Source organism: Paramisgurnus dabryanus, chromosome 24, assembly GCF_030506205.2.
Source record: "Paramisgurnus dabryanus chromosome 24, PD_genome_1.1, whole genome shotgun sequence".
Classification (NCBI taxonomy): domain Eukaryota; kingdom Metazoa; phylum Chordata; class Actinopteri; order Cypriniformes; family Cobitidae; genus Paramisgurnus; species Paramisgurnus dabryanus.
Genome location: NC_133360.1, coordinates 14,335,801 through 14,353,777, shown reverse-complemented (window position 1 = coordinate 14,353,777; position 17,977 = coordinate 14,335,801). Strand labels below are relative to the sequence as shown.

At 38.5% G+C, this 17,977-nt stretch overlaps 1 protein-coding gene across 2 annotated transcripts in view; it reads left to right on the top strand.

Moving 5' to 3' along the window:
- The window catches only part of celf5a (cugbp, Elav-like family member 5a), a 268,110-nt gene extending 250,397 nt beyond the window's left edge, over nucleotides 1-17,713 (top strand). For both annotated transcript variants that reach the window (XM_065246530.2, XM_065246529.2), the window contains exons 8-12: nucleotides 7,507-7,719; nucleotides 7,991-8,074; nucleotides 9,179-9,322; nucleotides 13,948-14,113; nucleotides 15,516-17,713. In XM_065246530.2, the coding sequence (XP_065102602.1) occupies nucleotides 7,507-7,719; nucleotides 7,991-8,074; nucleotides 9,179-9,322; nucleotides 13,948-14,075 (569 nt within the window). In that variant the 3' untranslated portion in view covers nucleotides 14,076-14,113; nucleotides 15,516-17,713. The remainder of the gene's footprint in view (nucleotides 1-7,506; nucleotides 7,720-7,990; nucleotides 8,075-9,178; nucleotides 9,323-13,947; nucleotides 14,114-15,515) is intronic.
- The last annotated feature ends 264 nt before the right edge of the window (nucleotides 17,714-17,977 follow it).

The following is a 17,977-nucleotide window of genomic DNA, read 5'->3' as shown; positions in this document are numbered from 1 at the left end:
ACATGGAGAAAGGGGGACATGGAGAAAGTATTAAATAAAGTTTAGTTTCGCGTGCGCATGTGAAACTTTCATGCGCGCACGTAAAACTATCATGTGCACGTGAACGAGAGAGATATGTGAGTTTCACGTGCGCACGCAATACTTTCACATGCGCACGCGAAACTAAACTTTTTTTAATACTTTCTCCATGTCCCCCTTTCTCCATGTCCATGTACCCTTTTAAATGAGGTTTTTTCTTTATTTTTCCAAAAGTCTGTTTTTAAGAACTGCACATGAAGGTTTTGCAAGAGCACATGAAAGTTTCACGTGAGCATGCAGAAGTTTCATGTGAGCACGCGAAACCTTCATGTGCAGAATTTGTTTTTAAAAGTTTCGTTTCATGTGCGTACGTGAAAGTATTGCGTGCGCACGTGAAACTTTCGTACTTGTTGATTTTATTTTATTTTACTTGTTGATATGTTAAATCATTGTTTAAAATGTTAACAAACATAAAAGAAGCCAAGCGAATATAATTTTTTTATAAAAATCAAAATTGAGGATATTGATAGAATGTGCTTTGGTGTGCACAGACTCCGTGTGGGCACCATGTTGGAGACCACTGTTTTAGACAGACAACTCTCAAATGTGGTCTATCAATACACCAGGTGTTATTTTGTACAAATGCAGAACGATTTCAGTATAATTTCAATTTGAACACAAGTTGCACTAACCGTAAGTGAGAAAATCACTTTGATAATTTCATCCCGCTTTACTTTCAACCCCACTTTCCCCTAAAATTTTTCAATACACAAATATAATTCAATTCGATACCAAATATTAAAAAAATATATAATTAAATTACATTTTTGGTTAATTTAGAAATATTTACTTAAATACTTAAGGTTCTTTGAAGTAATAAATAATTACCATATTCACATACACTCTTAAAACTAAAGGTGCTAAAAATGTTTTTTTTTGCAGTGATGTCATTGAAGAAGTCAAAGGTTTTTAAAAGGAATACCTTTTTTATAATATGTTGAACCTTTCTTCGACTCAAAAAAAATATTGTACAACATGGACATTAAAGGTTCTTTACAGAACCATACAGCCCAACAAAAACGTTATTTCTTATGGTATTTATTTACATGGTATTCCAATGTCTACTTCAGAAAATAAGTATTAATTTTGAGAACATAAAAAGTAACATTAGTACAAGCTAATACTGTGCTACATTGATATGTATCATGGTGTTTAGATTTTCCAATCCATTATCCATTATGAATAAACCTAGACGTCATCATCAACAGGTAAAGTCACGATGTCCCGCTCCGTGCGCTGTGTTTTCGGGTTCAGCCGAGAGGTTAAAATCGCTCGCCGACAACAATGGCGCGCTCACTCTATTAACAGATGTAAAGCACTTAAGCGCAATGGCGCGTACACACTCAGCCAGATGGCGCCCTCTATTAGAGGATGTATCGGTACCGTGATGCATGGGGATGTTTTTCTCCCCTTTTTGTTTCTTTTTAGCAGAGAAATGTTCAGCAGGTGCAAGCTCTCGAGCTACAAAGAGCTCAAAGTCAACAGCATAATTGTCAGCGCCCGGGATTAAATGGTTTGAAACAGTGCAGCTAGGCTGCTTGCGTTATTTGTCTCTGCCCTGAAGTTCGTAGGCCGGCACGGGCTTGATGGGTTTCGTGAAGCCTCTGTCCCGCTGTCTCCGATGTGTCGCAGACGGATGAGAGGCTGCTCTTTGGTTAAGCATATGCCGGATGTTTCTGTTGTGTTTAGAGCCCAGGACGAAGTTAATGAGGTGTCAGGTGCGGTATTTGCGAGCCATCCGAGAGACTCGGAACATGATGGGAACGGTTGAGTTCACCTTCAGGGTCATAAAACCCATTGACTTTCTGCTTTGTCTCGTGGGGCCGCGAATAGAGATCGCACTCGTACGAACACCGAAAACATTTCACGGCAAGCAGCTGCAGAAAGTTGCGTCGCCTCCAAATTTACGACCGCATGCCAGTGGCTTATTAAACCACAGAAATCTAAGTGTTGCTATTTATGATGGATTTTTTTCTGCTGTAAACATGTTGTTAGAAAGTCACCAGTTGTGAAAGTCACGATGCCGTGCTGTCAAGGTTGAAAAGTGTCACCAATGTTTACATAACCTATGCGTTGACTTTGCAAAGCCTTTTCAGTACCAATGACCGATGACAAGATTTTTAAATCTACCCAAAAAGATTCAGCATCCGTACAGTAGCATAAACACCTCTTTATATTAAATTATACTGTAAAAAGCCATAAATAAACACACACCAAAAGTCAGCCATTGTGATGCAGCGTTAACCAATACGGTCCCACTCTTCATTGTTGAGTTCAGTGTATAATTTGCATAATAAATCCTTTCGGTACATATGGTAAGCCGTTCCTCACTACAGTCACCATCGGGTGCAAATCAGCAAGACGTACGAGGGCAGATTGCAGTAATGTAAATTCAATTACACTTCCCTAACATGAAAAAACAGTTTTTCGTAGGATAGTGCACATCTCGTAGTGCTCAACATACTAACAGGGGTGGCAGATAAAATATTTGTTTAATAACAGATGGATTCATTCTGGACTTTTGAATTGAATGCCAAAATAGACTCCATCTGGAACAAATTACTGTTATATGGACCACACACAAGCACAAAAGGAAGGTTGATGAAGTGTGTATGCTTTGGATCTGCACTAAGAATTGACTATCGATTCTCTCGATCTGTGAATTGTGTGCCATATGCCAGTACAAGCGAATGGAGGAAAACATTTTACACTGTCATTTTAAATGTGTATTCTTTTTCATATGTATTATTTGTCAGTTCGTCACTCATGTCTAACCATAACCTGGTTTCATTTAGCCAACATCAATTGTCCATCCATTGGACATACACTCTCAGAAATTAAGGTACAAAACTGTACCTTTTCTGTCACTGGGGCTGTACCCTTTCAAAAAGTACAGCTTTGCACCTAAGAATTTTATTTTAGTACCTCAGAAGTACATTCTGGGACCAAAGAGAGCTTATTAGTACCTGAAAAATACATATTAGTATCTCAAAGGTACATATTGGTACTAAATGTTTACATCTGTACCTAATGGTCCATACAGTTACCTTTTTAAAGGGTGCTGCCCCACTGCCCCACCTAGGGTACATATTTTGACTTTTTTCTAACAATGGAGGTCCTTAAGGTATGGTAATCTACCCAAAATTGTATTCTGTTTTGTATTCCTGTAAAGGTATCAAACGGAAACTTAGGGGTACAGCCCCAGTGACAGAAAAGGTACAGTTTTGTACCTTTATTTCTGACAGTGTACTGTATGTGATCATGCCTGTGAAAACCCAACTAAAGTCTTAACTAAACTGATTTACTTTTTTTTATTTTTTTACATACATTTTTACATTCTGTGAAAATTTAACCTTGATAAATCTTTAATATTGATTGATTAAGATCAAGTCAGTAGCATTTTAAAGGGATAGTTTGGCCAAAAATGATATTAAACCCATGATTTACCCCCAAGCTGTCCGAGTTGCACATGTCCATCGTTTTTCAGACAAACACATTTTCGGATATTTTAGAAAATGTTTTAGATCTTTCAGTTGATTAAATGTAATGTTACGGGGTCCACCCATAGTCCACGACCTTCAAGTCCAAAAAAAGTGCGTCCATCCTTCACAAATTAAATCCAAACGGCTCCAGGATGATAAACAAAGGTCTTCTGAGGGTAATCCGCGCGGTGTTGTTGTAGAAATATCCATATTTAAAACTTTAATAACGTAAATAACTACCTTCCGGTAGCGCCGCCATCTTAGTCACGTCCGCATTCAGGATGAGAGCTTACGCAGCCATGGAGGCTACTCTGCTGCTGCTCTGTGCCCCCGCCCTCCGAATTTGTCATACGTCACTAAGAAAAGTGCGTACACTACGCTAATACTCTCTCCTGAATACAGAGGAGTCTAAGATGGCGGCGCTACCGGAAGGTATTTATTTGCGTTAATAAAGTTTTAAATATGGATACAACAACACCGCGCGGATTACCCTCAGAAGACCTTTGTTTATCATCCTGGAGCCGTTTGGATTTATTTTGAGAAGGATGGACGCACTTTTTTTGGACTTGAATGTGTTGAACCCCTAACATTACATTTAATCAACTGAAAGATCTAAAACAGTTTCTAAAATATCCGAAAATGTGTTTGTCTGAAAAACGATGGACATATGCAACTCGGACAGCTTGGGGGTGAGTAAATCATGGGTTTAATATCTTTTTTGGCCGAACTATCCCTTTAAAGAATCGCATAAAAACCCCAAAAATCTGATAAAAATCCCTTAATTCACAAAAAAGTTTTTGCGCTCCCTTAAAGTGTGTTTTGACTAATGTGAAGAAAAGTAAAGTCGAAAAATGAGAGCTGGAAATAGATTTGTTGAATAAATTTAGAGATTAATAAACTCACGTGACTGATTGTCTGCTGTATCAGCTGACGTTGACAGTGTCCGAAAGCTTAGGCAGCTGACTTGTTGCCTCGCTGCCTCGTGAGGCAATGACTTCGGCGGCATGAAGGCAGCTCCGGGAAACGCTTTCAGACAGCCTTTATAGGCAGCGCAATGGAATTCAGTTTAAATATAAAGAGAAAGTGCCTTTGTGAAAACTAATCCCATATTTAAAAACTACAATACTAATTTCTTTCTAGAAATTAAAATAGATAAGAATAAACATTTGAATAAAAAATAGACAGGGGAGAGCGAGGGCAAAAGTATCATATTTCAGAACAACATAATTTTTAAAGATGATATTTTAGACAGACACATAACGACTTGCGTTACTTTCGACCATGCTGTTCCCTACAATTTCTCAAAATATAATTCAATTCAATGCTAATACATTTTTTATTTAAATATATTTTAAATAATAAATGTATACATAATTTTTTTTAACCATTTATTTGAGTGCTTTTTCTTTTACAGAACAAAGACAACAAATCTGAGGAAAAAAAAATCTAAAACAAAACAAACAGAACAATTGAGGGAAGAATGCACAAAAAGAAAAATAATTTTTTAGACAGGTAATGCTTAAGCTGGATACAAATTCGTAAATGTTGTAGAGCCACTTACATTATTTTTTATAATTAAATTACATTTGTTAGACTTAGAATTAGGGGAGAACCAGGGCAGAAGTAACGCGAAAGTAACAAAGCGATTTTCTGACAGCATCTTTAGCACGCAATCTCTTGACAGAGCTGACAAATATCGTGTTATTTACTCACCAACCATGATAAGTAAATTACAAAAGTTTATAATTTTTTTCTCATAACGCGTTGCGTTTTTCGTTTCATGTGTTACAATACTGATCAATCTACAGGTTATTTAGTGCTCTAACACATCCTGAAGTTTGACCTCTCTGAGTTTTTCAAAATAAAAGTAAACGGGGTTAAATCTGAGGATATCCTGTTGGGACGAAAGAAACAGTGCTGCTGCTAATACTGTTGTATATGTTGAAAATTTAGATTTTTCTAATTTGATTTAATTTCTTTTTCATAGTGTTCATACTTTTGAAAAAAAAAAGTTTTATTCTCAACAATTTAAGTTTGTATTTTTAGTTTGTTGGTTGCTTTTGAAACTAAAATTTAAAATTAAAACGTTATTTCATTATTTTTTACAAAGATAAATTACAAAATATGTTTGCAGTTACATATTAACAAGGTCATGGTCACATATTTATTAAAAAAAAAAACAAGTGTAACACAAAAATCTATCTTGTTTTGTTGTGTTTTACCCACCTGGGTTAATTTCATCCCTGCTGTCAGGCTCAAAAGTAACAATGCGCTACTTATGTTCAAAGTGAAATTATACTGAAGTCGTTTTACATTTGTTCAAAATTCCACCTGGTATTGATAGACCACACTTGACCACTTATTGACCACAGCAAAAATATATCTCTAAATGTCTTAAACATGTTCTTTTAAAAGTTTTTATAAAAAATGGTACTTTCGCCCCCGCTCTCCCTACTGCTTCAGAAAATAATTATTAATTTTGAGAACACTGTAAGAAGATCAGAAGTAAACTTATTAGTACAAGGCAAGCTAATAAAAAGTTGCAATCAAAAGGTTTAAAAAGGGAAAAAAACTTTATTTACACTACATTTGTGCTCCAGCCAATTTTTATAGCCGCAATTTTATTTTTTCAAACTCAACAAGGCCCGACCAATCACATTCCCTGGCCCTGCACATGCATAGAATTGTGGGACAAGACGATTAAGGTATCTTAGGAGTTATGCAGGTTTCACACAGGACATGGTGTGCGCTGCGCTCGCCGCTGGGTTCAGCAATTTGCCTTTTGACTTGCAAAACCGAGTTGTTTTAACTTTGTGCTGCATTTCCTTTATAGTGCAGCTAATGATTACTAAACTATAACTGTATATGATTCTTTCAGTTTTCATGAATCTTTACTTTATTCAGTCCTTTTCTGAGCTTATATACAAAACCATCGAGCTCTATCATCTTCCTGTCATGCTTTCTTTCCATGCCTACAAAAATCTGCTTATTTCTCAACCAGAACATGATCCGAGTTTTCCAGCTCTTCTAACCTTCCGGCGTGCACTGATTCGGCTTTTTGAAACCATCGCATCACAATGATAGATTCACAACATTATAAAGGCACGCAGCTGCGGCCCGGCCCGCACGTGTGGTCGGCTCCTGTCCGACATCCCCGAACGCGCCCGGTCTCCTGGGCGCCGGGAAGAATAGAGCGGAGGCGCCATCTAATTCATCAATGTGGCGTGTGGGTAGCAAACAATCGCGAAAAAGCTTAGGAACGGGAAATAGCGCAAACGAGACTAAACAGCTCCCTTCGGCCCACCTGAATTCCCTTAGGTTACCGCGGTGGGCGGCTTGAATGGAGTGTTGGGAACCTTTACAGTCAACGCAAACCTGGTTCTCACTTTGTCACGCTTTAAGTGAAGCCGGTCGACCGAATGCTATTAAAGCCTGTTTGAATCCGTCAGTCGCGCTGTAATATTCCTGTAAGGACTCTTCTATAGGGTCTCTTTTATACCAGATTGTAATTGAGGCATGCTGGGGGTTTCCATGACAACTGTCCTCTATGTCCAGCATTGTTCACAGGTACAGATTGAGATGGGATCCTATGGGAACTGATTTCTGGCATATAAGGATGCACAGTCACAGCTTAGGAGCTCTGTCAAAAACTCGGCATCAAACAGTTACACATACTGTACCTGTTGACCAAATATTACATAATAATTAACAGATTAGGAGTTCATGTACATTTGGATATAAAATATGTGTATTTATGTGTGTTCATGGCTTAAAACACAATATTAGTCTAGGCCTGTTGACTATCGAATTTGGTGCCTTTTCCAAAATGTAAAGGATTTGAACAAATATCTCATTATTTTCATGTCAATCATGTCCATGCTTCTGTGTAAAAGTTGTCAACTTCAAAAAGACTCTATAATGATTGTCTGTGTTTGTCTGTCTATAGGCCTCAGCTCACCACCTGCCAACATCACCACATCAGCGGTCCCCAGCATCGTCACTCCAATCGTCAATGGTTTTACAAGCATCCCTCACCAGCCCAACGGACACCCCGCGGTAGAGGCTGTGTACACCAACGGTTTGCCCCCTTACTCCACCCAAAGCCCCACGGCTGCGGACACCCTACAACAGGCCTTTACCGGAGTGCAGCAGTATACAGGTTTGCAAATGACTACAGAAAAATTGCCTTGCATGCATTTACATGCAATACAAAAATACACAAGTGCTATCCGTGCCGCCCAGGAATGGATAAAACTGGAACGTGCCGTTTACTAAAAACGGATGGTTGACTTTGACCAATCACGCGTCAGTTTGTTGATTTTTTCGCCGTGAAGTGTTGTGTCGGTAATGAGTCGAGTAGCCTTGTTCAATGCTGTACCACATAAATCCAGTCTGTCTGCTCACGCACATTTCTTTTTTTGTACCCACAGCCATCTACCCAGCGACCACACTGACCCCTATTGGCCAAAGTTTGCCACAACCACAGCAAGTCATTCAACAGCAGCAGAGAGAAGGTGAGGGTGAGAGATTTTTTTTAGGTTTTGTTTTATTCGGTTTCATCAGGGTACATTTTTTTTTTTGGAGTGGAAACAATATGTTATTGTTGCAGAATTACAAATGTGTCAGTCAACAACATGTAAAATATTGCTTTTAAAATCAAATGTTTTAAAATGTTGTATCAAACACTGTAAAAATTTCTGTAGATTTAAACTGATATTATTTATTGGCAACAGTTTGTTGAAAGTTAAATGAAGTCTTTGTCTTATACAGAATAAAACGAAAAAAAAAAAAAAATACAGAAAAAGGTTGATGAGGATTTCTGGTTCCCAAAATGAATTGCATTACTTCAACATTAATCAAATTTGTATTCATATGTGAAGATTAAGTTGTTGGACAAAACATGTAAGTCTCATAAACTTATGTTAAACACAGAGCTTAGTTTTGCGATAATCCATAAGTCTATGGGAAAAATTAATGGGCTTTTTTGCGAGAGAACCAGCATCCCTCTAACTTCCGAGTTGGCCTACAAAAATACGTCATCTATTGGCTTGACAAACTGAAACTCCCATACCAAACTCACACCATTGGTTGAGCTATTGTTACTGTGTTTCTCTGGTCAGGATGCTGAAACAAAGATTTTTAACATTATCTTTTGTTTAAAAATTATCTTTTTATATGAAACAAGCATATGTATCTACAATGTTATTGTAATTTAATGTTATACCATGGGTCTGTTGAATGCTTCATTCTGATTGGTTGAGAAATGTTCCATAGGTGTTCATTTTCTGTAAACCGCACACCTAACCTGTAAAATGTTAAAAATAGGCACCAGAGCAATGTTTGTGGTAACTGTGGTATAAGAGGAATAATTGACTCCTTTGAATTTGCGTCGTGCCACATAACCACCTTGAGTGTGCATTATTTTCTTATAATTCAATTATTCCTTACTTATTTAAAAGTATTTTAGCAACAAAACAAAAAAAGTAAAATAGACCTAAAATTATGATATTAAAATTCAAGATCTTTCTAATATTTGGTGCCTATGTCACATTTTGTCTCTAAACCTCTTTAATGATGAATCCGTAGTGAGTTACAGCAATGTTTATATTGTGTTGCAGGACCAGAGGGCTGCAACCTCTTCATTTACCATCTACCGCAGGAATTTGGCGATAATGAGCTCATGCAGATGTTTCTTCCATTTGGCTCAGTTATCTCCTCCAAGGTCTTCATGGACAGAGCCACCAACCAGAGCAAATGTTTCGGTGAGACAATTCAAAGACTTGCATAAACTTTATGTGTGATTATGGCAAACAAGATGCATTATATAAATATACAGTCTTGTTCAAAATAATAGCAGTACAATGTGACTAAGCAGAATAATCAAGGTTTTTAGTATATTTTTTATTGCTACGTGGCAAACAAGTTACCAGTAGGTTCAGTAGATTCTCAGAAAACAAATGAGACCCAGCATTCATGATATGCACGCTCTTAAAGCAGACATATCATGCTTTTAAATCTGTCCTTTTTACATATAAATCATCTATTTGTGGTCTATGTAAAGCGAAACTGCAATGCTTGGGTCTGAATTCCTCATAATTATAGCCCCACAGGCCCCCTTTCTACCCATTTTCTGATGTGCATCTGAGAGCAACTCGTTTTGGTACTGTCTTTTTAAATGCACGTCATACCCTGCCCCCTCTCCAGGTTGCAGAGGTGACACTCGGTTAAACTCCACCCCGTTCGGCCATTTTTGTAGTTTTATAGCAGATATACGATTATCTAGCTGCACAGAAACGTTTTATTTACTCGTTATTCACAAAATGTCAACAACGGAAGACTTGTCCATCCAGCCTTATATGTTCGCGCCAGAGTCGGAAACGGACTGAGAGGAAAATGAAGACGACGAACCTGCAGAACAACGTCTTCATATGGAGGTATCGCAATGGTGTGAGGCTGCAGCCTCCGGAGGTCGCATATCTAGGCTGCATACGTCATCAAGACGGTCTTATTTCAGAATATTAACAATTATAAAGTTTACTATTATTCTTAGTTAATCGTAAGTTGTTGTAATATGCTCATGACTTGCAAATGTGATGCTCAGTTAACTTAAACCAGGCTTGATGCCCAAAAGCGATCTCCACAGGCTGCAGCCTTCGGAGTGAGAAACAGCACTGCTAAACCATGACCACCGTGTACTTTACTTTTTTACTTTAAGTTATAAACTGCTTACCGAAGTGCTCTGCTCGTCGTCTCCAAAGAAAGAAGTAATTGACCCCTCAATCAGACGAAGTCTATCGGCAAATCCTTCTTTATACTGGCGGAGATTGGTGAAGTAGTTATCCTTAAAGTGCCTCGGGCACACAAAAATGACTTTACCCACAGATGTGAGTACATTTCTTACGCTCTCGTAACTTCTGCATCCTTGAGCTTGGACTACAATATCGCAGCGAGAAATATAAAATGGCGGATTGCTCGTAGTGTTGGGCTGGAAGTCGATGTCCTTATTTAGCAGTTCCGCTGCAAATACTGTGACGTAATTGTTCAAAAAACGTAATAGATAATAGAAAAATCAGAACCGGTTGGAAAATATGACCAAAACAGAATATAAAGATATCAACAAAGCACCTGAAGAGACTAATTTCAACTTTTATGTACTTATAAACACTACAAATATACAACAAAATGCATTTAAGAGCCAAGAAAGTGGATTTAGCATGATATGTCTCCTTTAAGGCTGTGCAATTGGGCAATTAGTTGAAAGGGGTGTGTTCAAAAAAATAGCAGTGTGGCATTCAATCACTGAGGTCATCAATTTTGTGAAGAAACAGGTGGGAATCATGTGGCCCCAATTTAAGGATGAAGCCAACACTTGTTGAACATGCATTTGAAAGCTGAGGAAAATGGGTCGTTCAAGACATTGTTCAGAAGAACAGCGTACTTTGATTAAAAAGTTGATTGGAGAGGGGAAAACCTATAAAGAGGTGCAAAAAATGATAGGCTGTTCAGCTAAAATGATCTCCAATGCCTTAAAATGGAGAGCAAAACCAGAGAGACGTGGAAGAAAACGGAAGACAACCATCAAAATGGATAGAAGAATAACCAGAATGGCAAAGGCTCAGCCAATGATCACCTCCAGGATGATCAAAGACAGTCTGGAGTTACCTGTAAGTACTGTGACAGTTAGAAGACGTCTGTGTGAAGCTAATCTATTTTCAAGAATCCCCGCAAAGTCCCACTGTTAAAAAAAAGGCATGTGCAGAAGAGGTTACAATTTGCCAAAGAACACATCAACGGGCCTAAAGAGAAATGGAGGAACATTTTGTGGACTGATGAGATTAAAATTGTTCTTTTTGGGTCCAAGGGCCACAGGCAGTTTGTGAGACGACCCCCAAACTCTGAATTCAAGCCACAGTACACAGTGAAGCATGGAGGTGCAAGCATCATGATATGGGCATGTTTCTCCTACTATGGTGTTGGGCCTATTTATCGCAATACTTGAAGAGGTCATGTTGCCCTATGCTGAAGAGGACACGCCCTTGAAATGGTTGTTTCAACAAGACAATGACCCAAAACACACTAGTAAACGGCAAAGTCTTGGTTCCAAACCAACAAAATTAATGTTATGGAGTGGCCAGCCCAATCTCCAGACCTTAATCCAATTGAGAACTTGTGGGGTGATATCAAAAATGCTGTTTCTGAAGCAAAACCAAGAAATGTGAATGAATTGTGGAATGTTGTTAAAGAATCATGGAGTGGAATAACAGCTGAGAGGTGCCACAAGTTGGTTGACTCCATGCCACACAGATGTCAAGCAGTTTTAAAAAACTGTGGTCATACAACTAAATATTAGTTTAGTGATTCACAGGATTGCTAAATCCCAGAAAAAAAATGTTTGTACAAAATAGTTTTGAGTTTGTACAGTCAAAGGTAGACACTGCTATTTTTTTGAACACACCCCTTTCAACTAATTGCCCAATTGCACAGCCTTAAGAGCGTGCATATCATGAATGCTGGGTCTTATTTGTTTTCTGAGAATCTACTGAACCTACTGGTAACTTGTTTGCCACGTAGCAATAAAAAATATACTAAAAACCTTGATTATTCTGGTTAGTCACATTGTACTGCTATTATTTTGAACAAGACTGTATATATATATATATATATATATATATATATATTCACTCACAATGCAATTTAATGATACAAAAGATTTATGCAAATGAAGAAAGGTTTCTGCACGCATCGAATCCTAGAGCAACCAATAATCAGTTTATGTCTCTTCTCGCAAGTTTACATTCTCTGGGATGTATTCAGTGTCAAGCCACAAACCAGAGCACTGGCTCTTAAAAACCCCCTGAGTCTGAACCAAAGCCTTAAGTGAAGCAAAAAGCCCCATTATGGATCAACATCTGTTCTCGCTCCAGGGGGAGACATTTCCCAAGCCACAATTAATAGCAGCTACTGTCTCCTGAGGGGAGTTAATAAGATATAAATTTGTGAAGTAGGTCCTGTTTGCGGTATTGACTTATACACTATGCATTTACTGCATAATGTCAGGTCTAACAGACGCCCGCTGGAGTAATTAATCTGCGGTGAGGTCAGGGGAAGAGATGGACCTGTGGGACGTCACTGTGAACATTGACGTACGTAGATTCCCTATTAAAGGGATCTCTCCACTTTTTTTCTTGCGGATACGAGTTTGGAAATTGGCCTTTCCGATCCCAGGTGGCCGATGACCAAAGAAAGCGCCTGCTGTTTTTCACGGTTTCACGGTTCCTAATGACACACGTAATGCCCGGAAACAGGGTTGCCAAGTTTATCAAAACCTGCCCGATTGCTACTCAAAACTAGCCCGATTGCATTTCGAGGTGGCGGGGTCCACCAGTAAAAAAATTGAGTACTGTATAATCTCCAAAAATGTGCATTCCCGGGGCTAGAGATCACATTATTGGAGTTGCCTCAACCCGTGGACATGGAAAAACTGCCTTCGGCAACAGTGTTCCTGCCCAGAAAAGTGCATTCAGTCACCGGATCTACACTTCAGTGGGGCTTTTTTGATCAGTGGCTTGGGTTTAAATGGCAATGGGTTTAAACAGGAAGCTACGAGAAAATGTCTCTTGCGTGCCGTGGGTGGCCCCGTTTCGTCGTCCTATGGGGCGATTTGTCCCTGTTCTATACTGCCTGGTGGCTTATATAAGCAAATACTGTATAAATTTCACACATTTCCACTTTTGATAGATAAAATGTTCCTGTAGCTCAAATGGTGCTAAGGTCATAGGTTCGATTTCCAGGCAACTGGATTAAAAATATCATATTTTTTTGTGATTACTGTTTTTAAAATCATCCTACATAATGTAAAGAACATTGTGTGAATGCATAACCTTGATATCGTTTATATTGAATGAGTAAGGTCATGTCAAACGTTGATGCTCCTATAGCCTGAATTTGACAGGCAGGGTCACATATATGTAAATAAATTAAAGGCGGGGTGCATGATTTAAAAAAAAAACACTTTGATAAAGGGAGTCGGGCCAAGTACCAAAACACACTTGTAGCCAATCAGCGGTAAGGGGCGTGTCTACTTATCAACATTGTTGTCTGGGTTGCATATGCATGGGACGGTTCTATCAACAGAAGGTCCCGATTCTATTGGGGTAGGGGCGTGTTTGTTTAGGTGATTTCAAATATCAACATTGGGTTTCAGAGATCATGCACCCCGCCTTTAAATATGTGTACATCTCAAATTGTCAATAACTTGTCAGTGTCAATTTGTACGTTGAAATGCTTGATTTTACAAGCATTTTACAGCAGTACCATAAAGTAAAATAAAATTAAGGACTGATTTGAGATACAGCTCGGTTACATCCGTTCTTCTGTTTCCTCACAGGTTTCGTCAGCTTCGACAACCCAGCAAGTGCGCAGGCTGCGATCCAGGCCATGAACGGATTTCAGATCGGCATGAAGAGATTGAAAGTGCAGTTAAAGCGGCCGAAGGATGCAAGCCGCCCGTACTGACAGGGCCAGACATACACAGACTCCCAGCAACAGCACAGGTACCAGATCCTGACACCAGTAATGATTTACAAAAGGAACTGTAGATATATCTCAAACCTTAAACTTATATTAATGATCTTTTGGAAAAATTATAGAAGTAAATTTAAAGGGAAAATAAGCTCCTCTAGAGTCAAACATTTGATTTTTACCATTTTGGAATCCATTCAGCTGATCTCCGGGTCTGGCGCTAGCACTTTTAGCTTAGCTTAGCATAATCCATTGAATCTGATTAGACCATTAGCATCACGCCCAAAGAGTTTTGATATTTTTCCTATTTAAAACTTGACTCTTCTGTAGTTACATCGTGTACTAAGACCGACAGAAATATAAAAGTTGCGATTTTCTAGGCTGATATGGTTAGGAACTATACTCTCATTCTGGCGTAATAATCAAGGACTTTGTGGCCGTAACATGGCTGCAGGAGGCGCAAAGATATTACGCAGTGCCTGAAATAATCCCCTTGGTAACTTTCAATAGAAGGGGACTATTTTCGGGGCACTGTGAAATATCATTGCGCCTCCTGCAGCCATGGTCTAATCAGATTCAATGGATTATGCTAAGCTATGCTAAAAGTCTCCAGACCCGGAGATCGGCTGAATGGATTCCAAAACGGTAAAAATCAATTGTTTAAATCTAGGGAAGCTAAAAATTAAGCTTTTTTTTTTTTTAAAGTAGTGGTCCTTTAAAGGTCCAATGTGGGTTTTTAAACGGCATTTAGTGGTGAGATTGTGAATTGCAACCAACAGCTCACCCCTCAATTTCAAGACGCATAGTGAAGCTACGGTAGCCGCCACAGGAAAACACGTCATCGTCTAAGACAACGTAGTAACACAACGCAATCTATAAAGCAGTTTGTCCATTTACAGCTACTATACACCACTTTATACAACACTGATAATATAGTTATGTACAGGGTTTCCCGCAGCACTTTTCAGTTCGGGCGGCCCACCTAATTTGGGATACCCTACCACCTTAACTAGGTTGTCCAAAAAAAAATTCCACCAAACACCACATGGCCGAAATGAGAGAAAGACATGGTCCGTCAGTGTCTGAAGGATAACAATAATTTAATTCATTAATAATCTAGTATGTGTTCATTTTCTGTCATAGTTTCATCAAAATTTAGTTTTATTTGAGTGTTTTAAATAAAAATATTTTTATCATGACGCATACGCCCCGCCCCTTTGATTGCCACGCCCCTGGCCCGCCCACCTGCACAATTCTACCACCTTAACTAACAAATTTTCTGCGGGAAACCCTGTATGTATATTATATTGCATTTCTGTCAAGAGATCCTTCTAAAAGTCCCACATTGCACCTTTAAAAAGCAGAATAATTCAAAAATATTTATGTATACAGTGTTGTTGCTGGTATAAGTTATATTATTATTTTCTTTTTTAGGATTTGAAGAGTGAAAACTGGAAAGGTATTAAACTTTTTCTTTAAAAACAAACAAGAAAAACAAGAAGGGATTTTTTTGAAGACATATCAGCATTTATTTTTCGAAGAGGTTTGGTGGAGATTTGCAGGCGGGCACCCGTGGACTAAAAAAACACAGTCGGCACCGTGCACGAAAGACGAGAGGAAGATTTCTCGAACGACGGAGAACCGGACACGTCCTCTTCCGCTGAGCCTCGAAGCGTTAGTCAAGAAACAAACGAAAAGAAAAAAACGAGCAAGAACAACTTTCTTTTTTCTATATACATATTATACACGCATACGTTATTTAAAGGAAGAGGCGCGTACGGCTTTTATCACACTGGACAAATGAGGGTTAAACTTGAAGACCAAGGAAAAATGCAGTGGAAAAAAAAGCTCTTCTTTCCCACTAGTGGACTTTCTCTTTGTCTTTTTTCCTCTTTCCTTTCTTCTATCATCATGTCTTTCAGCAAACGCAGGACTTTCTGTGCTCGCCGAGGTTTCCCTCGGTGAAACGCTTTCACCCCCAAGGGACCAAAGGACCAAACATTTTTATCCTCAACAGAAATATATGGTATTGTTAATAACTGCTAATACTACAAACTACTACTAACGACTAAGTTTAAAGAAAAAAGCATAAATATTCGCTTCAGGTCGGACGAGGAAAGGGATTTTGATTTCTTTTCCTTTTACATTTATAGTTACTGGGTTTCAAAATATTTAAAGAAAATAGTAGAAAAACGAATACAAAAAAAAAGATTTTAAAAGCTATACTATTTTAGTGGAGTAGAATATGTTGATTGGAGAGTGTTAGGAGCATGTTCAGCCATTTTTCATTCATTAAGGAGGACACTGGGGAGGGTGGGTATAAGGGGTTATACAGCAACTGTCCATTACTCATTATTTTGCTCTGAGGTTACTCGGATATCAAAAATAGGCCCACATTCCAGAAAACAAATGTTGATATAGCTATATATACATATATATATATATTTATATATGCATGTGCAAATAACGCTGGTTCAGCAAAAACTCGGGTAGGCATTCACGTACGCAACCACATTTATCTGACGAAAGCTTCACTTATTGAGTACCTGTGGCTTATATATAAACTAATATAACAGCTGTAGCCACTGCACAGGTCAATAATTACAGCAAAAAAGTACTGACATTGTTCGTTTTCGCAATTCTTATTTTTTTAGTGCCCTTAATCGGATGTAAAAAGATCCACTATACACCCAAATTTACTGTGCAAGGGACCAGCAGAGCTTTTCATATCATTTTTTTAACCATCTTTCCATCGACTTCCATCTAAACACATACCGGTTGGTGCCAAATGCTTGATATCAACTATTAAAGCACACTGTTAAATAGACCAAGCAGTTACAAAGATACCAAGCCTTAAACCTTTAAAAGGTTATTTACACTCCACAATCCGCCCTGGCGTAGTGGCTTACAAGCGACTCAAAAGGGATTGCTTACAATTTCTGAAGCACATCAGAATTTTACAGGGACCATCTTGCAGCAAAACAATTCCAAGAAATAAACATCGCCTCAGAAATATGCACAACCGATTACGCATTTTTCACAGCCAGAGTCGTTTCGCTAATAAACTAGTTTAAGATGCCGACCATAAACTCCCCTCCACTCGAATGCGCGCCAAAAGCGTGTGAAGTGTGCAAACTAATGATATTTCTAAGAATACGCATCTCAGGCTGGTATGGATTAGCGAGACACTTACTGTCTTTGAAGGCCTAATGAGCAGACTGTTTAACAGCTTACCAACAGCTTGCAAATAGCAGCCATGGGGGTTTACATTTGGAGCAAACTGATCCATCAATAAAAAAGCTACTGAGTCTGACATTATGGTGTACTTAACCACAGATGTTGGTGTCACAAATATAACGCAACTAACTCTTTTGCGTCGAGGCAAACGAGAATGACAAGAATTTTAAAGCTGCCATCTGTAACTTTGGCCTCTCTATCGCCATCTCTGTTTGAAACATAAAAATGCAGTTTACTTACGCGCTTATCTTTACATCGAATGGCGTCAAACTGACAAAAAATCGTGCCTGACAGCTGAAATTATATTCATTATTTTAAAGTTACCTTTGTGAATCTTGGTTGGGGGGCTTTTTATGTACTTGCTCAATAAAAAGTTACGGATTGTGGCTTTAAAGGAATAGTCTACTCATTTTCAATATTAAAATATGTTATTACCTTAACTAAGAACTGTTGAATCATCCCTCTATCATCTGTGTGTGTGTGCACGTAAGCGCTGGAGCGCGCTGCGACGCTACGATAGCATTTAGCTTAGCCCCATTCATTCAATGGTACCATTTAGAGATAAAGTTAGAAGTGACCAAACACATCAACGTTTTTCCTATTTAAGACGAGTAGTTATACGAGCAAGTTTGGTGGTACAAAATAAAACATAGCGCTTT